Source organism: Somniosus microcephalus, chromosome 12 (assembly GCF_052327205.1).
Source record: "Somniosus microcephalus isolate GS21.2 chromosome 12, FLI_Smic_1.0, whole genome shotgun sequence".
Classification (NCBI taxonomy): domain Eukaryota; kingdom Metazoa; phylum Chordata; class Chondrichthyes; order Squaliformes; family Somniosidae; genus Somniosus; species Somniosus microcephalus.
In genome coordinates, this window is record NC_140998.1 from 31,018,881 (window position 1) to 31,043,744 (window position 24,864).

The 24,864-nt window shown below is 46.2% G+C and overlaps 1 protein-coding gene across 1 annotated transcript in view; it reads left to right on the forward strand.

The window, feature by feature from the left end:
• The first annotated feature begins 4,297 nt into the window (after positions 1-4,297).
• The window catches only part of ylpm1 (YLP motif containing 1), a 141,850-nt gene continuing 121,283 nt past the window's right edge, over positions 4,298-24,864 (forward strand). The window contains 1 exon segment of the mRNA XM_086002717.1: positions 4,298-4,953. Coding sequence (XP_085858843.1) covers positions 4,495-4,953 — 459 coding nt within the window. The 5' untranslated portion in view covers positions 4,298-4,494.

Sequence of the window (24,864 nt, forward strand, 5' to 3'; positions counted from 1 at the left end):
CCCGCCGCAGTCCGGGAAGGGTCAGCGCACTACCTGCTACGAGCCCGATTTGCTGGGACACCTTGACTGGAGTACCAAGCCCAGCTCTCCACAGCTTCCCCTGCGATTCTCTGAACTCCAATGGATCACTGGGCGGTTGCCCACGGTCGACGCCCATTGCTCTGGCTTCGACCTCCAAGAAGCTTCTTTTCAGGGATGGATCCCCGTGAGGTGATGCAGTACTGCAGGTGAGTTTGAACCTGCTCGTCACCACTGTAGTGTCCGCGTATCAATAACACACGGACTGCAGGAGAACGGTAATAACAGGTGTTTACTGAACAGAGGGTATGCTGGAACTGAAAGTACAGAAGCCTGCTACGGCTTTATATACAGGTGTGGTCACTGCCGGTACTACAGTATAAAAGCAGTTCTCTCTTAAAGGTACATACACAACAGTAGTGAGGGTGTTTGATTGCCTTGTTCAAATCTCTGGGGTCGAGACAGACTCTGAGCTTGCCTGTACGTGGTTTCTCAACCACTACTAACGTGTTGACCCACTCTGTCGGTTCTGTTTCCTAGACGATGATTTCTGTATTCTCCATGCTCTGCAGCTCCTCCTTCAGGCGACTACGTAGAGCAAGGGGTATCCTTCTCAGTGGGCAAACTACAGGGGTTGCTGCTGGGTCAAGGTGAATAGTGCATTCACCTCGGAATAGTCCGCTTCCTTTGAAAACGTCAGCAAACTCCTCCATGACTGTCTGCTTCTCAACTGGTGCTGTCAATGATAGCACTAGCTTGACGAGGTCCATGTCTAAACATGCCTTTAGACCTAGCACTGGAGGTGCTCGAGTGTCAACAATGTAAAAGTCTAACATCATTTTGCTTTCTTTGTACTTGCATTTCATCACGCATGTGCCTTTTACAATGAGCTGCTCACCCCCATAGCTGGTCAGTCTGCGTGAGGTGGGCTGTAGCTCACACTCATCCTTCAAGCTGTGATACTCACTCAGAGGAATTACATTAACCTGAGCTCCAGTGTCTAGTTTAAACTTAAGCTCTTTGCCCTGTTTTCCATCTCAATATCGGCAAAGGCTTGCTCAGTCTCTGAAATCTGTTTTTTCTGTGACACAGAATCAATAAACAGTTCCCCTGCATTTGGCTCTCTATCTGGCATTTGGCTGTCACTCACTGTGTGTACTGCTATTCCAAAACAGTCCTGCAAACTTCAGCAAAGTGGTTCCGTTTACCACATTTATCACATTGCCTTCCTTTGGCAGGGCAATGCTCCTTTTCCCCGTGCCTCTTGTTTCCACAGTATCCACAGTTTTTGAAGCATTTTATGTCTGTGTCGCTCATTTTTAGAACTCTGAAACACGCTCTCTGGGTGGTATTCTTTGGTGTGTGTCTATTAACTGCGTGCACTGTCTGTTCACATGAGCTGCTCGTGGCGCCGGTTATGGTTTTCAACTGTGCTTGGGCTATCTCGTGCGATCTAGCTATGTCCATAGCTTTGTCCAGCGTTAGCCCGGACCCAACATTCAAAAGTTTCTCCCTCACTTTAGCTGAATGTATTCCAAACACGATGTGGTCTCTGACCATCTCATCTTTATCTTCTGCATATTCACAGTCTTTTACCAGTAGTTTTAACTCAGTCACGAACTGTTCAAATGACTCACTAGCTCCTTGTACTTTCTCCTTAAACTTGTACCTAGCGAATATCGTATTTCTCTTGGGCATCACATATGATTCAAAACGGTCAAAATAACTTTTCAGTACCTTTGCTTCATCCGTGGTGAGAGACCATGTGTTAAAAATGTCTCTCCCTTTTTCTCCGATCCACAGGAATAGGTAGCTGCATCTTTCTTCCTCCCCTTTGCTTTTCAACGGACCCAAGAATATCAACTGCACGTGTTGCTTGAACTTGCACCATTCTCTATGTAAGTTCAAAGATTCCCAATTCATTCGAGGTAAGGGAGCTCCAACAATGTCCATTTCAAATCCCTGTTCTGACACCATGTCTTGTTTTGCACACTTTATACAAAAATAATAAATTGCAGGACAATGGAGTATTACAGTTTAAACTCTTTTATTAAAGCAATAGTTGTGTGAACTTACTCATACAGCAGTGGGGACAAAATGGAGTTAGGACCCTAGCCTGGGTCTTCAAAACAATAGCAGTCCTTACAGATGCCTGCAGGCCAATGACAACTCAGCATGTGATCACGTGAATATAATAGGTATTCCTTACAGATGCCTGCGGGCCAATGATAATTCAATATGCAAATGTTACAGCTGCTGGTGTTGTTGCTGGTGTTGTTGTTGTTGTTGTTGCTGGTATTGGTGTTGCCGGTGTTGCTGCTGCTGTTGTTGTTGCCGGTGTTTTTGTTGCTGGTGGTGTTGTTGGTGTTGTTGTTGTTACCGGTGTTGGTGTTGTTGTTGGTGTTGCCGGTGTTGTTGTTGTTGCTGGTGTTGCCGGTGTTGTTGTTGTTGCTGGTGTTGCCGGTGTTGGTGTTGCTGTTGCCAGTGTTGATGTTGTTGTTGTTGCTGGTGTTGTTGCCGGTGCTGATGTTGTTGTTGTTGCCGGTGCTGATGTTGTTGTTGTTGCTGGTGTTGTTGTTGTTGCCGGTGTTGTTGCCGGTATTGGTGTTGTTGTTTTTGCTGGTGTTGTTGCCGGTGTTGGTGTTGTTGTTGTTGCCGGTGTTGGTGTTGTTGTTGCTGGTGTTGTTGTTGCCGGTGTTGGTGTTGTTGTTGCTGGTTTTGTTGTTGTTGTTGCCGGTGTTGGTGTTGTTGTTGTTGCTGGTGTTGTTGTTGGTGTTGTTGCTGGTGTTGCCAGTGTTGTTGTTGCCGGTGTTGTTGTTGTTGCCAGTGTTGGTGTTATTGTTGTTGTTGCCGCTGTTGTTGTTGTTGCCGCCGATGTTGTTGTAGTTGTTGTTGCTGGTGTTGTTGCTGGCAGTGTTGGTGTTATTGTTGTTGTCAGTGTTGGTGTTGTTGCTGGTGTTGTTGTTGGTGCTGCTGTTGCTGCTGGTGTTGGTGTTGTTTTGTTGCTGGTGTTGTTTTGTTGCCGGTGTTGCTGCCGGTGTTGTTTTGTTGCTGGTGTTGTTGCGTTGCTGGTGTTGTTGCCGGTGTTGGTGTTGTTTTGTTGCTGGTGTTGTTGCCAGTGTTGGTGTTGTTTTGTTGCTGGTGTTGTTGCTGGTGTTGGAGTTGTTGCCGGTGTTGATGTTGTTGTTGTTCACAGAATCACAATCACAGAAACCCCACAGTGCAGATAGAGGCCATTTCGGCCCATCGAGCCTGCACCGACACATATCCCACCCGATCCCCGTAACCCCACGTATTTAATCCCCCTAACACTAAGGGTCAATTTATCATAGCCAATCAACCTAACCAGCACATCTTTGGACTGTGGGAGGAAACCGGAGCACCCGGAGGAAACCCACACAAACACGGGGAGAATGGCAGCACGGTGGCATAGTGGTTAGCACTGTCGCCTCACAGCGCCAGGGACCCGGGTTCGAATCTGGTCTCGGGCGACTGTCTGTGTGGAGTTTGCACATTCTCCCCGTGTTTGCGTGGGTTTCCTCCGGGTGCTCCGGTTTCCTCCCACAGTCCAAAGATGTGCTGGTTAGGTTGATTGGCTATGATAAATTGACCCTTAGTGTTAGGGGGATTAAATACGTGGGGTTACGGGGATAGGGTGGGATATGTGTTGGTGTAGGGGTTACGGGGATCGGGTGGTATATGTGTCGGTGCAGGCTCGATGGGCCGAAATGGCCTCTATCTGCACTGTGGGGTTTCTGTGATTCTGTGAATGTACAAACTCCACACAGTCACCCGAGGCCGGATTCGAACCCGGGTCCCTGGCGCTGTGAGGCAACAGTGCTAACCACTATGCCACCGTTGCTGGTGTTGTTGTTGTTGCCGGTGTTGATGTTGTTGTTATTGCTGGTGTTGGTTTTGTTGCCGGTGTTGGTGTTGTTTTGTTGCCGGTGTTGTTGCCGGTGTTGGTGTTGTTTTGTTGCTGGTGTGGTTGCTGGTGTTGGTGTTGTTGTGGTTACTGGTGTTGGTGTTGTTGCCGGTGTTGATGTTGTTGTTGTTGCTGGTGTTGTTGTTGTTGCCGGTGTTGATGTTGTTGTTATTGCTGGCGTTGGTTTTGTTGCCGGTGTTGTTGCCGGTGTTGATGTTGTTGTTATTGCTGGTGTTGGTTTTGTTGCCGGTGTTGGTGTTGTTGTTGTTGCGGGCCTTGCTTTCGCGAAAGCGGGTCGAGCGCGCTGCGTGCGCAATGCGAACGTGGGGTGACGCGATGACGCACGGGTGTCTGTTTTTTTGATTCTTCGTGTAATGGCGCCGGTCAGCGAAGAACGAAGGCGAGTCTGAAATATTGACTGCTCGTGGTGGATTTTTCGGCTCCGACCCGGCAGGGCAGCCTGTCGGAATTGTAACAATCACCCGTTGACATTTCACGCCCGTCGAGTTATTTTCTTGTGCTGAAGGTGCTCCGGGGCAGATTCAGACGCCATGTATCCGTCGTGGGGTCGGTACGGTGGGGGAGGGGCGCACCTGCCATACTATGGCGGAGCCACTCAGCCGCCGCCGCCGCTGCCGCTGCCGCCTCCCGGGCCCCGCGTGGTGCCGGCCCCAGGTATGGTGCTTGGCGTCGGCGCCACCCTCAGCCCCACCAGCGTGCCGCCTCCGCCACCGCCGCCGGTCCCCAGTACGGGCCTGGCATCCAACTTCCAGACGCTGAGGGAGCAGCACCTCCAGCAGATGCAGCAGCTGCAGCAGATGCACCAGCAGCAGTTGCAGTCGGTCCTGCAGCATCCTGCCCACCAGCACCAGCCCCCGCCGTCAATCCCACCGCCACCATTGCCCCCCCATCTCCAGCAACCTCCGCCGCCTCAGAACCTCTGGGACAGCAGCAGCAGCCAGAGCCAACTCACTCAGCAACATTCAGATTTCTCCTCCGGGGCTTTACAGGTGAGGTGATGGGAAAGATACAAAGAAAACTCTTGCAGATGTGTTGCTACTTTTAAAGACGCTGAAATACATGCACTAACAGACGAAAGAAAAACATCTAGCTAGATTACTTAGGAACACAGAATTTAGAATCTAGTTTACAAGAAGACATACCATCTACCTTTAATTTGTTCTGCTTTTAAAAAGTGGGTAGTGGAGTTGTGGAATGGGCAGAACCTGGTTTGAATCTCAACCTTGGATTGTGATCTCCTGTTTGAAACCTTCAAAAAAAAAACTTGAGAAGTTGCCACGGTCTGAATAGATTCAAGGCTGAGATCGATAGATTTTTGAACTCTAGGGGAATCAAGGGATATGGAGATTGGGCGGGAAAGTGGAGTTGAGGTCGATGATCAGCCATGACTTTATTGAATGGCGGAGCAGGCTCGAGGGGCCGTATCGCCTACTCCTCTTATTTCTTATGTTCATCAAATCAATCAAATCAACTTTTATTGTCATTGTTAGTGCACAAGTGCAGTACAACAAAATGTAGGCTTGCGGCTCCTGAGAGTGTACATTTAGATTAAGACATTTAAACATTCAACATACATTTGGCTTGTAATACATTAACGTAACCATAACCATAGTAAAGTGCATTGGCAGATGTGCAGGCTTTAGAGTTTATTTGTGGAGTTCAGTAGGATGACAGCCCTGGGAAAGAAGCTGTTCCTAAATCTGGTCGTACGGGTGCGAATGCATCTGTAGCGTCTTCCAGATGGCAGGAGGGCGAACAGACTGTGGCTGGGGTGGGTAGGGTCTTTGATGATGGACCGTGACCTCCGTAAACAGTGTTTCTGGTATATGTGCACTAAGCAGAGGGGAAATGACCTGATCAGTGAGAGGGACAAATCACATAAAAGGGAACTGCACTTTAACACATTCTTACTAGCTGGACACAAAGTAGTGTTGCTGGAAATTGTATAGATATCTACTGATTAGTTGGAGTGCAAGGTTCTTTGCCCTGGGAAGGTGTGATGACAGAAAATGTATAAATGGAACCAATGTTCAGATTGATTTGACTTTTCCCTCCTGTTTTCCTTCCAACAGTTTTCTTGATGGAGAATATGTTGGAGACCTGTTGTCAGGTTTCTGCCAGTCCTGCTTTTAAGACCATTTATTTGGAGGTATACAAGAGTGGCTTCAGATAACCAGCCTTTCCCTGTTTTGGGAGAGAGCCTGATCTCTGCTTGGTGCTGCTCAATGATGGCATTGTTGAGATTGGAAACTCTTGTGCGAAACCATAACCCGGCCTCATCTTTCATTTGATCATTCCAGACACATTGAGTTTGTTGTCAGAAAACTTTGATTTTAGGAAAATGAGTGAGATGTTGCGCTACCTTAAAGAAAAAGTGTTGTAGCGGAAAGTGAAGTTTTGTCCCAGCATGCTTGCCCTCGAGAATTTGTTTTAAAAAAAAGTACTTGTTGGTAGAAATCCCAATGTGCCTCAGGTAATGTCAGTAAGGTATTAAGTATGAACATTGACACGGCAAGGAATCTGCATCCTTTTTGTTTCTGGATGCTGATCAGGGACATTTCTGCAATCCCTGACAAATTGCAGGATTAAGTAACAAATGTTCTGATTGGTGTACAGGAATGGAAAGGATGGCAGTTACCCATTGTCGGTGCAGATGATTGCTGATTAAGCCTGTGGCTGGTGGTTGGAACATAAATCGTCTCTTTTTTGTGCTGGGCCTTGTGCTGTAAATTGTGATTTCTCACATTTTAAAAAGTTGGGCGGGTAGGATATGTATTCTTATTTTCCAACTATAGGAACAATCACACAGCTTGATATGTATATTGTTAGCTTTTAGTTAGCTTACATTGTGTCCAGACAGTAATTCCTACATTGATATCCTCCAAAGATACATTGAATGTACTGGCAAAGTTGTATATGTTTGGGTGAAATTGTGCAATTGAGTCCATTTTTTGCTGAGGAAAGGCACTTTGTTAACGTCACCCAATATTGGAATGACTCAAATTGTAAATGTGCATAATTTTGGGCAGGAATACATATTGAGCTACAATGCTGCTCTAAAGAGCTTCATTTATTTATTTTGCTACTTCTGTTAGAAACATGGCACCTTGTTTGTTGGGACAGAGTTAGAGTGCTGCAGTACATTTCTGATCTATATAACCTTGAGGTATACAGTACAGAAACTGGCATAATAAGAACTCTTATGTCTGTCACAGCAGCTGACTCGGAGGGAGACAGGACTGACTGGATTAGGAGATTGTCTAATTGAAATTATTTTTAAACAAAGGTAAAATTGATTAGTTGCATGCTGTGTCAAGTTGTCTGTTGGGCAAGGTAGGATTGCTGAAAGTGGAAGAGCTGTTGAAGCTGATCGCTTCTGCATTTAAAATCAAAGTGTCCTAAGTGAGGCAGACACACAACGTCTGGATGGGTAATAACTAGTGATACCATGGGAAGGGGAAGAATATCTGAATACGATATGCCATTTTAGCAAATGAGGACACAGGACTACATGCATGCTAAAAAGCGGAAGCAGCATGCTATAGACAGGGCTAAGCGATCAGACCAAAGCTCTGCAGTCCAGCCACATCCAGTCGTGAATGGTGGTGGACCATTAAACAACTAACTGGAGGAGGAGGCTGCATGAATATCCCCATCTTCAATGATGGTGGAGCCCAGAACGTGAGTGCAAAAGGCAAGGCTGAAGTGTTTGTAACCATCTTCAGAAGTGCCGAGTGGATCCATATCAGCCTACTCCTGAGGTCCCCACCATCACAGAAGGCAGTCTTTAGCCAATTCGAGTCACTCCACGTGATATCAAGAAACGGCTGAGCGCACTGGATACAGCGAAGGCTATGGGCCCCGACAACATCCCGGCTATTGTGCTGAAGACTTGTGCTCCAGAACTAGCCGTGCCTCTAGCCAAGCTGTTCCAGTACAGCTACAATACTGGCATCTATCCGACAATGTGGAAAACTGCCCAGGTATGTCCTGTCCACAAAAAGCAGAACAAATCCAATCCGGCCAATTACTGCCCCATCAGTTTACTCTTAATCATCAGCAAAGTGATGGAAGGTGACATCGACAGTGCTATCAAGCGGCACTTACTCGCCAATAACCTGCTCACGGATGCCCAGTTTGGGTTCCGCCAAGACCACTTGGCTCCCGACCTCATTACAGCCCTGGTCCAAACATGGACAAAGGAGCTGAATTCCAGAGGTGAGGTGAGAGTGACTGCCCTGGACATCAAGGCAGCATTTGACCGAGTGTGGCATCAAGGAGCCCCAGTAAAACTGAAGTCAATGGAAATTGGGGGGGAAAACGCTCCACTGGCTGGAGTCATACCTAGCACAAAGGAAGATGGTTGTGGTGATTGAAGGTCAATCATCACAGCCCCAGGACATCGCTGCAGGAGTTGTTCAGGGCAGTGTCCTAGGCCCAACCATCTTCAGCTGCTTCATCAATGACCTTCATCCAACATAAGGTCAGAAATGGGGATGTTCGCTGATGACTGCATGACGTTCAGGCTTGGGCTGATAAGTGGCAGGTAACATTCCCACCAGGCACTAACTATCTCGAACAAGCGAGAGTCTAACTACCTCCCCTTGACATTCAACGGCATTACTATCGCCGAATCCCCCACCATCAACATCCTGGGGGTCACCATAGACCAGAAACTTAACTGGACCAGCCACATAAATACTGTGGCAACAAGAGCAGGTCAGAGGCTGGATATTCTGCGGCGAGTGTCTCACCTCCTGACTCCCCAAAGCCTTTCCACCATCTACAAGGCACAAGTAAGGAGTGTGATGGTTGCCTGGATGAGTGCAGCTCCAACAACACTCAAGAAGCTCGACCCCATCCAGGACAAAGCAGCCCGCTTGATTGGCACCCCATCCACCACCTTAAACATTCACTCCCTCCACCACTGGTGTACCGTGTCTGCAGTGTGCACCCTCTATAAGATGCACTGCAGCAACTCGCCAAGGCTTCTTTGGCTGCACCTCCCAAACCCGTGACCTCTACCACCTAGAAGGACAAGGGCAGCTTGCGCATGGGAACACCACCACCTCCAAGTTCCCCTCCAAGTCACACCATCCTGACTTGGAAGTATATCGTCGATCCTTCATCGTCGCTGGGTCAAAATCCTGGAACTCCCTCCCGAACAGCACTGTGGGAGCACCTTCACCACACGGACTGCAGCAGTTCAAGAAGGCGGCTCACCATCACCTTCTCAAGGGCAACTAGGGATGGGGAATAAATGCTGGCCTTGCCAGCGATGCCCACACCGCATAAAAACGAATTAAAAAAATGTTTGATTAACCATTAAAGCTCATGCGTAAATGCTCGTTACTTGGATGAGACACCAGAAGGTTAATGCTGCATATGAAATCATAACCTAACAAAGAGTCAATGCCTTCAGGAGATGAGAGGTAATTAGTGCTAGAAAAAAAAACTCTCGAAGTTGTGTTTGACATTTTCTTTCAAAAATAGGAATTTTCTAGCCTGCTGGGTTGTTCCATGATGTCACTAGGAGCAGCCACGCATGCCAAAGTGGGTTTATTGAAAACAATGGTGACCATAGAAACATACAAGATAGGAGTAGGCCATTCGGCCCCTCGAGCCTGCTCCGCCATTCAATGAGATCATGGCTGACCATCCAAATTCAGTACCCTGTCCCTGCCTTCGCTCCATATCCCTTGATCCCTTTAGCCTTAAGAAATATATCTAACTCCTTCTTGAATATATTTAATGAATTGGCCTCTACTGCCTTCTGTGGTAGAGAATTCCACAGGTTCACCACTCTCTGGGTGAAGAAATTCCTCCTCATCTCTGTCCCAAATGGCTTACCCCTTATCCTTAGACTGTGACCCCTGGTTCTGGACTCCCTGGCCATTGGGAACATCCTTCCTGCATCTAGTCTGTCTAGCCCTGTTAGAATTTTATAAGTTTCAATGAGGTCCCCTCTCATTCTTCTAAACTCCAGCGAGTATAAGCCCAATCGACCCAATCTCTCCTCATACGTCATTCCTGCCATCCCAGGTATCAGCCTGGTGAATCTTCGCTGCACTCCCTCCATGGCAAGAACATCCTTCCTCGGATAAGGCGACCAAAACTGCACACAATACTCAAGATGTGGTCTCACCAAGGCCCAGTACAACTGCAGCAAGACATCCTTGTTCCTGTACTCGAACCCTCTCGCTACGAAGGCCAACATACCATTTGCCGCCTTAACCGCCTGCTGCACCTGCATGCTTACCTTCAGCGACTGGTGCACAAGAACACCCAGGTCTCGTTGCACTTCCCCTTCTCCCAATCTATTGCTGTTCAGATAATAATCTGCCTTCCTGTTTTTGACACCAAAGCGGATAACCTTGCATTTATCCACGTTATATTGCATCTGCCATGCTTCTGCCCAATCACCCAACCTGTCCAAATCATACTGGAGTTTCTCGGCATCCTCTTCACAGCACACACGCCCATCCAGTTTTGTGTCGTCTGCAAACTTGGAGATATTACATCTAGTTCCCTCGTCTAGATCATGAATATATGTTGTGAATAGCTGGGGTCCTAGGACCGATCCCTGCGGTACCCCACTAGTCACTGCCTGCCACTCGGAAAAAGACCCGTTTATTCCAACTCTTTGCTTTCTGTCTGCCAACCAGTTCTCTATCCAAGTCAATACCTTGCCCCCAATCCCATGTGCCTTAACTTTACACGCTAATCTCTTATGCGGGACCTTATCGAAAGCCTTCTGAAAGTCCAAATACACCACATCCACTGGTTCTCCCTTATCTATTCTACCAGTTACATCCTCAAAAAATTCCAGTAGATTAGTCAAGCACGATTTACCTTTTGTAAATCCATGTTGGCTTTGTCCGATCCTGTCACTGTTTTCCAAGTGCTCTGCTATTACATCTTTTATAATGGACTCTAGCATTTTCCCCACTACCGATGTTAGGCTTACCGGTCTATAATTCCCCGTTTTCTCTCTACCAGCTTTTTTGAATAGTGTGGTAACATTAGCTACCCTCCAATCCATGGGTACTGTTCCAGAGTCTATCACATTTTGAAAGATGACCAGCAATGCATCTACTATTTCTAGGGCCACTTCCTTAAGTACCCTAGGATGTAGATGATCAGGCCCTGGGGATTTATCGGCCTTCAATCCCGTCAATTTCCCTAACACCATTTCCCTACAAATACTGATTTCTTTCAGTTCCTCCCTCTCATTAGACCCTATGTTCCCCCTGACATCTCTGGGAGGTTATTTGTGTCCTCCTTTGTGAAGACAGAACCAAAGTATGTATTTAATTGTTCTGCCATTTCTTTGTTCCCCATTATAAATTCCCCTGATTCTGACTGCAAGGGACCTACGTTTGACTTCACCAATCTTTTTCTCTTCATATATCTATAAAAGCTTTTACAGTCAGTTTTTATGTTCCCTGCAAGCTTACTCTCATACTCTATTTTCCCCTTCTTAATTAATCCCTTTGTCCTCCTTTGTTGAGTCCTAAACTGCTCCCAATCCTCAGGTTTACTGCTTTTTCTGGCCAATTTATATGTCCTCTCCTTGGATCTTATGCTATCCCTAATTTCCCTCGTTAGCCACAGTTGAGTCACCTTTTTTGTTTTATTTTTATGCCAAACTGGAATGAACAAATTCTGTAGTTAATCCATGCGATCTTTGAATGTTTGCCATTGCCTATCCACCGTCAACCCTTTGAGTAACATTCCCCAATCCATCCTACCCAACTCGCGCCTCATATCATCGTAGTTTCCTTTATTTAAATTCAGGACCCTAGTCTCTGAGTCAACTACTGCATTCTCCATCTTAATGAAGAATTCAAGAATTCTATCATGATCGCTCCGATCCAAGGGGCCTTGCACAACAAGAATGCTAATTAATCCTTTCTCATTACATATACCCAGTCTAAGATGGCCTGATCTCTAGTTGGTTCCTCGACATATTGGTCCAGGAAACCATCCCGTATACACGCCAGGAATTCCTCCTCCACAGTACAGCTACCAATTTGGCTCGCCCAGTCTATATGTAGATTAAAGTCACCCATGATAACTGCTGTGCCCTTATTGCACGCTTCTCTAATTTCCCTTTTAATGCCACCCCCAACCTCCGCATTACTGTTTGGAGGTCTATATACTACTCCCACTAACGTTTTCTGCCCCTTGGTATTTCTCAGTTCTACCCATACAGATTCCACATCATCAGAGCTAATATCCTTCCTTACAATTGTGTTAATCCCCTCTTTAACCAGCAATGCTACCCCACCTCTTCCTTTTTGCCTATCTTTCCTGAATATTGAATACCCCTGGATGTTGAGTTCCCAGCCTTGGCCACCCTGGAGCCATGTTTCCGTAATCCCAATCATATCATATTCGTTTACCTCTATTTGCGCAGCTAATTCATCCACCTTATTACGAATGCTCCTCGCATTAAGACACAAAGCCTTCAGGCTTGTTTTTTTAACGCTCTTAGACCTTTTAGAATTATTATTTACTGTGGCCATGTTTGATTTAAACCCTTGATTTCTCTGACTGCCACTTTTGTTTTTCTCCTTCTTGTCTTTTGCTTCTATCCTTGTTTCCCTTTCCTCTGTCTCCCTGCTCAGGTTCCCAACCCCCTGCCATTTTATTTTAAACCCTCCCCCAGAGCACTAGCAAACACTCACCCCTGGGACATTGGTTCCGGTCCTGCCCAGGTGCAAACGGTCCGGTTTGTGCTGGTCCCACCTCCCCCAGAACCGGTTCCAATGTCCCAGGAATTTGAATCCCTCCCCCTTGCACCATTCCTGTAGCCACGTATTCATCTGAAATATCCTTCTATTTCTACTTTGACTAGCACGTGGCAGTGGTAGCAATCCTGAGATTACTACCTTTGAGGTCCTATTTTTTTAATTTACCTCCTAACTCCCTATATTCAGCTTTTAGGACATCCCATTTTTTACCTATATGCACCACGACAACTGGCTGTTCACCCTCCCCATCCAAAATGTTCTGCAGCCGCTCTGAGACATCCTTCACCCATGCACCAGGGAGGCAACACACCATCCAGGAGTCTCGTTTGCGGCCGCAGAAACATCTATCTATTCCCCTTACAATAGAATCCCCTATTACTATAGCTCTACCCCTCTTTTTCCTCCCGTCCTGTGCAGCAGAACCACCCCTGGTGCCAGGAAGTTGGCTGCTGCTGCCTTCCTCTGATAAGCCATCCCCCTCAACAGTATCCAAAGTGGTATATCTGTTTGAGAGGGGGATGACCACAGGGGACTCCTGCACTACCTGCCTGCGCCTACTACTCTGCCTGGTGGTCACCTATTCCCTTTCTGCCTGTGCAACCTTTACCTGCGGTGTGACCAACTGATTAAACGTGATATCCACGACGTCCTCAGCATCGCGAATGCTCAAGTATGTATCCAATCGCAGCTCCAGCGCCGCAATGCGGTCTGCCAGTAGCTGCAGCTGGATACACTTCCTGCACACATGGTCGTCAGGGACACAGGAAGTGTCCCTGATTTCCCACATAGTGCAGGAGGAGCATACCACGGGGCTGAGCTCTCCTGCCATGACTTGCCCTTTAATTAATTAATTAATTAATTAATTAAATCAAATCAATACCACCAATTACCAACGGTCCCCGCTACACCACAGAGAGCTTAGAAACTATAAACCAAAGAGTTTAAGTTTGGAAAAAAGGAGAAAGAGCGAAATACTCACCAACCAATCACTTACCTGCTCTTTACTTTTTACTTCTCTCCTGCTCTGAGATTGGTAAGCCTACCTGGTCTGCTGCTGCTTTTATCCTCGCTCTGCCGCCGCTGCTTCTCCCAGGTCCGCCGCCGCTGTAGTGCCTACCGGTCTGCCGCCGCTTTTATCCTCGCTTCACCCAGGTCCGCTGCCGCTGTCCACTTTTTTTTAATGCATTCATGGGATCAGGGCATTGCTGGCAAGGCCAGCATTTATTGCCCATCCCTAATTGCCCTTGAGAAGGTGGTAGTGAGCTGCCGCCTTGAACTGTTGCAGTCCGTGTGTTGAAGATAATCCCCCAGTGTGGTTAGGGATTTCCAGGATTTTGACCTAGCGACGATGAAGGAATGGCAATACATTTGCAAGTCAGGATGGTGTGTGGCTTAGAGGGGAACTTTGAGGTGGTGGTGTTCCAATGCATCTGCTGCCCTTGTCCTTGTAGGTGGTAGAGGTCGTGGGAATGGAAGGTGCTGTCGAAGAAGCCTTGGCGAGTTACTGTAGTGCATCTTGTAGATGGTACACACTGCAGCCATGGTGCGCCGGTGGTGGAAGGAGTGAATGGATGGGGTGTCAATCAAGCGGGCTGCTTTGTCCTGGATGGTGTTGAGCTTCTTGAATGCTGTTGGAGCTGCACTCATCCAGGCAAGTGGAGAGTATTCCATCACACTCCTGACTTGTGCCTTGTGGATGGTGGAAAGGCTGGCTTGAGAGAGTGTGGAGCCATCCAAATCCAAGAAACAATACCATTGACAGATTGTGCTCGATGACTAGTAATATGTTTTCTCAATGTTTTGGCAGCACAAAGTGGCCTAAGAGGAATGGAAGGCAACAAAAACAATGTACATTTTTACAGAACTAACACAAGGGAACATCGTCTCCGCATGGAAAAAGGCTGAATAATGGACACTGAGCAAGGGAGGGGAAAAAATGTAGGTGTTATAGAGAAGAGATTTTAGGAGGCTTTTTAAAGCAACAAGGAAGGTAGCGAGGTGAAATAGTTTTGGGAAAGTATTCAAAAAGGCAGGGGCATATTGACTCAAAGGCTGACCTACAAGATGGAAATGAAGAGATCAGGGAATGAGCAGCAATCCAATATTAGAGGAGCAGAGAGTGTCAACAGGATCATATGATTGTGGAAGATTGCTCAGAAGGTGCATTAATGCTGTGCAGGGATTTGAAAACTAGGATCTTGAAGTCAATTTTCTGGTCATAGGGAGCCATTGATGCTTGGACAGGATGGGGTTGATGGGTGTCTTGGAGAGTTCTGGATTAGTTGTAGTTTTTGAAGGCTGGAAATAGGCAGGCCCACAAGGAGAGTGCTGGACAATCAACCCTTGATGTGATGAAGGCGTGGAGTAGGGTTTAGGCAGTGGAGGGGAGATAGAGGCCCAAGTGGGCAATGTTTGGAGGTCTTGGTGATGAACTGGATGTGTGGTTAAAAAGCTCTATTTGGGGCTGGTTAGGCTGCTGAGGTTAGACACTTCTAGATTTGCCTTAAGAGGACAGCCAATCTGGTTCATAGAATCAGAGCCAGTGAGTGGCTTTGGTTTTGCTGCTGGAAAGATTCGATTCATTGAGAACTTAATGTCGGGCCATATGGCAACAGTTTTGGAGTTGGTGGTGTTGGCTTACATTTGGAAGTTGACCCTGTGATTGTCAATAATATTACTGAGGTATTGCACGAAAATAATGAATACGAGATGATGAAGATGTGAGGCACACTGGTGGTGACCTGGTAAACCTTCATATAGGCTAGATTAGAAAATTGATTTTTTTTAAAAAGGGCATCATTTTATTCAAACACTGTTAAAATGGAGAAGTACTTTCCTTCCCTTTAAATGTATTGCCCTTTGAGAATGCTGCACACAGCCCCTTTCAAGCAGAAGCATGATTTGTGTATTTAGGCATTTGCATCAAGCTACTTTTCATGTTAATGCCAAAGATCACTCATGCAAGTGAGCTCCCTTTGAGCTGGAGTGTATCGGGATAATTATGGTGAGCTGAGCACAATCCCTTGTCGCTGTTTTCGACTAACTGGATATATCATATTTCAACACATGATCTTACTGTTTTTGAAAAGCAGTAGAATGAACATTTTAGCGGGCTCTGTCTTAGACCATAAATGGCTGAAGCAAATTTATTATTAAGTAAGGATATAGTGGAAAAGGCAAACAGCAGATTTTCAGTAATATACAGAATCTAGCCATTTCCCCTCCCCTTTGGAAAATGTCAAATAACAAATAGCAGCATCTCCTGTGGCATAACACACTGTGACACTAGACCTGAAACTGGATCCGAGTATAACTTCACAGTGGGGTTGCCTGCCCCTCTGATGGCTTCAGAATGACTGCTGAATTGAGGCAAGCTTGTTCGAGATATACTTTCTAACTCTTGAAATTCAACTAGTGAACAAAAACAAAACGCACACGCATCTCTCCTCTATGCATCAGCTTGTCAGAGATCAACAGAGTGTCATGGGTAATGGCTGCAATTCCCCAAAAACTGTCTCCAAGGTGATAACTTAGGAGCCGGCCCAATTTAACTCTGCATGTAAAAAAAAAAATACCAGAAATGTGCAAATGCACCCAACCAAAAAAGCCAAAATAGCCCAGCACCCATCTAACAATTGCTGCAACAACCTAGCTGGCAAATAATGGTCAGTATCTGTGGGGAGTATAGAAATTCATGTTTTGACAATACAATCCTTAATTACTGAAAAATTGAAAGCTGAGCAAGTATGTTAATAGAATCAGAATTGGGCAGGGAGGAGACACGAGGAAATATCTGGTGGGTCAGTGACCTTGAACCTGTTGAAAAGATAAACAGGAGGTTGTTCAATGACTCAGGTGCTCTGTTACATCAGGCAATGGAAAGAAAGAAATCAAAGGCTTTAAAGAAGCAAAGAAGGCAGTGGGAAGCAACCCAAGGAAGAGATGAGAAGATGGGTTGAAAGCCTGTAAATCAGGCAGGCAAAATAGGGTGGTATCCACTGGCCCCAAAAAAGAGAAAGAAAGGCCAGCATCAATGGCACAGATTTTACCACCAGTACTTCGTTCTGACCTTCGTGTCAACTCAACTTCTCTCCCCTGCACACTAATCGATGCATCTTGCATTGTCAACACTTCCTACTGGTAGAGCAAGAGGAGACTATAGTTAAGGTGTAAAGTTACTAAAATCATTGTTCAGCCAGAAGCTTGCAGAGTGCCCAGGAGAATAAGATGCTGTTCCTGGAGTTTGTGGTGGGTATCATCGGAATAGTATAAAAGGCCAAATACTGAGAAATCAGACTGAGGTGTCAGCCATGGCTCAGTGGGAAGCACTCTCCTGAGCCAGAAGGTTGTGGGTTCCTGTCCCACTCCAGAGACTTGAGCCCAAAAATATAGGCTGACACTCCAGTGCAGTGCTGAGGGAGTGCTGCACTGTCAGATGCCATCTTTCCAATGAAATGCTAAACCGAGGCCCTGCCTGCCCCCTCAGGTGGATGTAAATGATCCCATGGCACTATTCGAAGAAGAGCAGCGGAGTTCTTCCCGGTGTACTGACCAATATTTATCCATCAACCAACACCTAAAACAGATTATCTGGTCATCATCACATTGCTGTTTGTGGGACCTTGCTGTGCGCAAATTGGTTGCCGTGTTTCCTACATTACAAAGTGACTACACTTCAAAAGTACTTCATTGGCTGTAACGTGCTTTTGAACATCCTGAAGTCATGAAAGGTGCTATATAAGTGCAAGACCCTTGCTTTGGCATAGGGGGATTGAAGTGGCAAGTCACTGAGCTAAGGATGGCACATACACATACAAAAAAGATGTTCAGGAAAGCAGCCACCACATCTGTGCTTGTTTTCCCAATGTACAGGAGACTGCAGTGTGAGCAGCAGATGCAGTATATACTAAATTAGAGGAAGTATATGTAATCTGTTAACACATGGGGGAATGTTTGGGGCCATGGATCGTGGAGTGGGAAGAGGTGAATGAACAGATTCATTCTCTGCGCTTGCATGGGAAGGATCTGGGGGTTTGGCGGAGATGGTAGTGGAAGAGTGCACTGGGGTGTTGCAGAGGGAGCAGATGTTTTTGGTGGGGAGGGATCATGTAGGTGTAGATCTGGCAAGGGCTGGTGGCATGGTAACTAAGGACAAGTGGGATGAAGTTGTATCCCTTGTCAATTCTGAACTAAATATCCATTGTTGTCTTTGGATGCATTCGTCAGCTTGAACGTTTTAGAGTTTGGATAGCTAAGGTAGACACAGCTACTGTAACCTGTGCATGGTAATTTACTCCCTGAAATCTCATCTTTTAGGCTGTATATACCAATAATAGTCAACTGTTTGTAAAAGATATTTTGATAATTGTTTGGTGTTTTATAAGCTGGTCAGACTTTCTGTACCTATGCCTAGTGTGTGATAATGTAAATTCTGCACATCAAAAAATCTCTTCTGTTTCTGTGCTTTATAGATTTCCGTAATATGTGTTGGTACCATCTTGGCCCAGAAATTCCAGAACGGGGCTTGCAGCGCGTGCAAGCCCCGTATTTGCACTTACCCCGCGCTCGTGCCGATCAGCTTCTGGGACGCCTGAACTTGCAGAAATAGAAAGCACATTCCCGGGCAGCGTATGACGTCACGCCGCCCAGGAGTGCAGCCAGCGCGAAGCCAGGAGCGTGCAGTGTAAGTGAGACACGCCCCTTGAGGTCTCAGTTTCACTGGACACGCCCCCAATGTTTCTGTCAAGCTGCTAAGGATTTTTACATGCAAAGCAGCAGTTTAAATAGGTTTTTGGAAGTTTTTTGAAGATTTTGGTAACTTTTATAAACTTTTTAAAATGTTTACATTATTTTGAGTAATCTGAAGTAGTTTTAAAGAGAATTAAAGCAATTTAAAGACTTTTAAAAGCCCTAAAAGAATTTTTTAAATTCCATTTATTTATTTAGCAATGTCGTCGTCATACGTGTCTTCACACTGTTCCCTTTGGGGAACTGTATGAAGTGGTGGAAGGATTTATGGCCATGATTAACGCTCATTCCGTGACCGTAACCATCTTTGAACCAGCCATTAGGGCGGTTAGTCCTATGGCGGGAGGGTTTTACGGGCTCCCACAAGCTATACAAGGAGGGGGGGCCACCCACACCCACGGACGCAAATATCCCACTGGATGTCAACCCAGAATTTAGAGCCGGAGCTCCGACTCCACTTGCCGGGACTGTCTGGAGCGGGGTTCGAAACCCTACCCTGATCTGGCCCAGCGGTGGGGATCCTACCGCTATGACAAAGGCCCAATCCAATTAGCAACGTGAAATGGCAGCATAGGGCTCCAGTCACGGGGAGGGAAAAGGCGCAGGAAACGTATGGGTGTCACCTTTTGTGCGGAGTGGGCCTTTTGCGTAGCAGTAAGCATCCCGCCGCTGGGCCAGAAGGAGTAGGGTTTTGAACCCCACTCCGGACAGTCCCGGCAAGTGGAGTCGGAGCTCCAACTTTAAATTCTGGGTGGACATCCAGCGGGATACTTGCGTCCGTGGGTGTTGGTGGCCCCACCCCCCCCTCAGATGGGTTGTGGGAGCCCGTAAAACCCTCCCGCCATAGGACTAACCACCCTAATGGCTGGTTCAAAGATGGTTACGGTCACGGAATGAGCGTTAATCACGGCCATAAATCCTTCCACCACTTCATACAGTTCCCCAAAGAGAACAGTGTGAGGATACGTACGATGATGACCTCTTGCGCAATGCACCTCCTTGGGCCCTCAGTCGCAGATGCGAGGGGGCAAGTCGTGCAATTGTTAAATTTTTTATTTTATTGACCTGTAAAATGTTGGCCCAGTAATTCCCTTCCAAATGCGCTAGTACGGTCGAGGTACTTACGCATCTGGCCGGATGAAATGCCGGTTTTCAGCATTCACAGTGCATGTGGGGAAAACCGGCATTTCCTGTCCTCTGAACGAAGGGGTTCAGAGGCAGAACGCGTGCGACTGCACAGGCAGCGCGTGCGCAGTATAATTCGCCGCTTTCATTAATGCTTTCAGTGAGGTCCAGTCATTACAACTTACACATGAAAAAAGCATGGGTACAGTTGCTCCACAGGCTGCGGAGGAAGATATTTCTTATCGTGGAGCTTCTGAAAGTATGTATGTCTGTATATATTCCTTTGCGTGTTATGTATATATTCCTTTACTTATGTGTATGAATGTATTATTTAATTATGACTTTCAGAGAAAGTAACTTATTGGAAAATCATAATTAAAAACATACATTCATACACATTAGTAAAGGAATATAAAACATACATACATATATTATATGTGGACATACATACATAACTCATTCTCACATTCCATTCACACAGCCACAATTGCTCCTTCTACCTACCGTTCTGAAAACCCTTTTTAAAAAAAAAAAAAAAATTTAAACTTTAAAACTTACTTAAAATTTCTTAAAATAACTTCCCTCCCTTTCCCAAACAAAAATATTGCATTTCAAAAGCTCCACGATAAAATATATCTTCCTCCGCAGCCAATGAACAACTTTACACTTGCTTTTTTCAAGTGTAACTTCTAAGGACTTACCCTCACGGATTTCATGAATGAAATCCACGAAGTTCACTGCGCAAGCGCTGCCTGTGCAGTCGCACGCGCTCGAGGTCTGGAAATGCCGGCGTTCCCCGCATGCGCTGTTCATGCTGAACGCCGGCATTTCCAACGGCCAGAAGCGTGAGTAAGCCGACCGTACTCACGCTTCTGGCCTGGAATTTCTGGCCCCTTATGTTGTGAATGCACAGTCTATAGTGAAGTGGTCAACCAAGTCCTGCTTGTTCCCTTAGTATGTACTGGGATTTCTTGAGATTGGGAAAACCTGCTCTTCTAGAGCTTGGCTGAGTGTCTGAAGTGGGAGTAATGCCATGATATCCGAGTTGTTCCCCAGTGGAGCTGGAGAGCAGAATTTGGGTTGGGTATTTGAAGGTGTGAAGGTGACATGGAGGTCAAGTGGCTGTGGACGGGAAGCACTAGGTGCCAATTGGATCTCGGGGATAACGTTGAGTAGAGGCGTTTGCCTGTCCTGTGAAGTCTGCACCCTTTTTTTGAACTGTAAAAAAAAAAGTCATCAGTAACTCCTTCTGAATTGCTGATGATGATTCTTCACATCTCTGCTAAATTTAAAGTATCGTTTGGAAAACAATTGATGAAGTAAAATGATTGCTAATCTTTGCGATATACTTCTACACTTGTATCTCCCACAGAACAGAGATACAAGTGTGGCAATGTGGAGGAAGCTTCAGTCTGGGTCAGTTGGAGTCTGTTCTTTTCTAATTCTGATAATCAAATGCAGATTACTTGTTACACTTCTAGTGATTATTACAGTTAATATTTTTAGTGAGGGCATAAATGAAGAGATTTGAAAACAAAGATGAGAATTTTAAAATGGAGACCGTGCTCAACTTGTAGGTCAGCAAGCACAGGGGTGATGGGTGAACGGGACTTGGTGCGAGTTAGGATACGGGCAGCAGAGTTTTGGATGAGCTGAAGTTTATGGAGGGTGGAAGATGGGAGGTCGGCCTAGAGTCAAGTCTAGAGGTACCAAAGGCATGGATGAGATTTTCAGCAGCAGATAAGCTGAGGCTGGGGAGGTCGAGTGATGTTACGGAGGTGAAACAGGCGGTCTTTAGTGATGGCGTGGACATGTGGCTGGAAGCTCATCTCGGGGGTCAAATACAACACCAAGGTTGCGAACAGTCTGGTTCAGCCTCAGACAGTTTCCAGGGAGAGGGATGGAATCGGTAGCTAGGAAACCGAGTTTGTGGCGGGGACCGAAGACAATGGGACACCAGAGGTAACGGTCCGGGAGCAGGAAGAGAAACCATTCCAGGTGATTCTCTGGTTAAGACTGGCTAGATAAGAATGGAACCAGGTGAGTGCAGTCCCACCCAGCTGGACGACGGAGGAGAGGTGTTGGAGGAGAATGGTGTGGTCAGCTGTGTCAAAGGCTGCAGACAGGTCGAGAAGAGCGAGGAGTGGTGGTTTACCACGGTCACAGTCACATAGGATGTCATTTGTGACTTTGATAAAGGCTGTTTCAGTATTGTGGCAAGGGCGGAAACCTGATTGGAGGGATTCAAACATGGAGTTCCGGGAAAGATGGGCACGGATTTGGGAGTCAATAACACGTTCAAGGACTTTGGAGAGGAAAGGGAGGTTGGAGATGGGGCGGTAGTTTGCAAGGATTGACGGGCCAAGGGTTGGTTTTTTGAGGAGAGGAGTGATGACGGCAAATCTGAAGGGGAAGGGGACAGTACCGTTAACAATGTCAGCTAACATGGGAACCAGGAGGGAAGTTGGGTGGTCAGCAGTTGGGAATAGGTTCGAGGGAGCAGGAGGTGGGTCTCATGGGCAAGATAAGCTCGGAGATAGCATAAGGGACGATAGGAGAAAAACTAGAGAAAGATGCAAGTTCACCATCAGTTATAAATTCTTTCTATAATATATACAGCTTGGTTTATAAATTGGTAAAGCATTGTGGAAAAAAACTCCAATAATACAAAATGTCGTGACTGTATGTCTTCAGATCTTAAATTCCAGTTGACAGTAATACCTTTGTTAACTAAACCTGTTATGTTGGTATGACTTATGCTACTCGGCTTCTCCATTACAACTACAACTTGCATTTATGTAGCGTGTTTAACGTAGTAAAACGTCCCAAGGCACTTTACAGGAGCGTTATCAAACAATACTTGACACCGAGCCACATGAGCTATTAGGACAGCTCGTCAGAGGTTGGTTTTAAGGAGCGTCTTAAAGGAGGTGAAAGAAGCGGAGAGGTTTCGGGAGGGAATTCCAGAGCTTGGGGCCTAGGCAGCCTGAGGCACGGCCGCCAGTGGTGGGGCGATGAAAATCGAGGATGCACAAGAGGCCAGAATTGGAGGAGCGCAGCGATCTCTGAGGGCTGGAGAAGGTTACAGTGATAGGGATGGATAAGGCCATGGAGGGATTTGAAAACAAGGATGAGAATTTTACAATCGAGGCGTAGCCAGACCGGGAGCCAGTGGAGGTCAGCGAGCAATGCTGTTTTAGCCCAGTAACTTGTTCTAGCTGATGTTTGTGGAAAAGTGAGATCCCGGTGTCCTGGCCAATATTTAACCCTCAACTAACAGCACTTAAAAAACCAAATGATCTAGTCATGTATCTCTTGTTTGTGGGACCTTGCTCTGCACAAATTGGCTGCCGCGTTTCTACATTACAAGAGTGACTACCCTTCAAAAGTACTTCATTGGCTGTAAAGCGCTTTGGGACGTTCTGAGGCCGTGAAAGGCGCTATATAAATGCAAGTCTTTTTTTGTGGAATGCTGGCTCCTGAATCTGACATCAAGTAGCATTCATGAGGGTGTTAAACACATTGGCTATTTTTTGGAAAGCTCTTTGAATTTGCACGTATACTATTCTATATCTCATGTATTTCAAAATAAAACTCCTTAAGAACGATTATTCTCAATGTAACCGAAAATATTTTAAGAGGGAGGGCATCCCGTGATCATTGAGATCTTGTGAGCAGCAGTGAATCCCAAAACAGATGCTATGACTTGCAAAGGTGATGAAGTTGACTATAGTGGCCCAGAAATTCGGGTCGGAGGCTTCCCGCGGGTGCAAGCCTCCGACCTGCACTTACCTAGCGCGCCGGCCGTTGTGCTGTGGGCCCGTGTGGGATTCCGATCCTGGGCCTGTTCCAGCTGCCGGCGCGCAGTGCTTGCGTATCCCAGGGGCGCAGTTAGTTAGAAGCGTCCCCTGGGATCACGTGGGCCATGGGGAGCCAATGGTCGCAGGGAATCTGTATTCATAGATTTGACGGGAAGACCTGTCAAATCTATGAATACAATTCAGCCCCAAAACATAACTCAAACTTTAAATAAATTTTTTAAAAAATCACATTTTTAAAATAGCTATAAATTACATAAAATAACTATTTTAAACAATTAACATTTTTGAAATAATTAATTACAGTTTCTAATGGGGCTAAAAATAAACTTACCTTTTTTTAAAAGTATTTATTAAAAAAAATAAACCTGTGGAAAAATGTTTTAATTTTACTTAATTCACCACTTACCTTGTTAAAAGCAGGCCTTGCTACTGCTTTTTAAAAGCGTAGCTGCTGGAGATTTACCCTCCCGGAAAAACCTGAAAAAAACCCCGCAAGTTCCAGGCGTATGCGCTGCCTCTCCGGCGCACGCGTTCGACCCGTGAACCCCTTTAAGGGAACGGAAGTTCCGGTTTCCCGCGCATGCGCAGTGCATGCACGAAACCGGCACTTTTGTTGGGCCTACGCGTGAGTACCCAGCGCGTACTCGCCCGTGGGGATCGAAGTTTTGCCCCAGTATGTTCAGAGGAGTCGGAATGATATAACTTCGCCCAAGCATTGAGGCAAATTATTTAGTTAATAGAAGATAGGAGTAGGCCATTCGGCCCCTCGAGCCTGCTCCGCCATTCAATGCTATCATGGCTGATCATCCAAATTCAGTACCCTGTCCCTGCCTACTCCCCATATCCCTTGATCCCTTTAGCCTTAAGAAATATATCTAACTCCTTCTTGAATATATTTAATGAATTGGCCTCAACTGTCTTCTGTGGTAGAGAATTCCACAGGTTCACCACTCTCTGGGTGAAGAAATTCCTCCTCATCTCAGTCCTAAATGGCTTGCCCCTTATCCTTATTACCCCTTATCTTAGACTGTGACCCCTGGTTCTGGACTCCCCCGCCATCGGGAACAGCCTTCCTGCATCTAGTCTGTCTAGTCCTGTTAGAATTTTATAAGTTTCATTGAGATCACCTCTCATTCTTCTGAACTCTAGCGGATATAAGCCTAATCAACCCAATCTCTCTTCATACGTCATTCCTGCCATCTGAAAAATTTTGGGATAAAGTTATGATTTCCTCTGGGTACTTGCTTCCTACAGAGGGAAGTAGAGTTTAAAGAACGTTAATATCCCCACACATGCTTTGTTACTAGGATTCCTCACGGCCAGATGTTTGAGCATCTACCTGTGTTTCAGTGGATTGTGGATTTTTACCTGTGCTTCCCCACACATTGAATTCCTCACCTTGTTGCCATTTGCTTAGAGTAACTCTGACTGAAATTTGATGGCAAGTCTG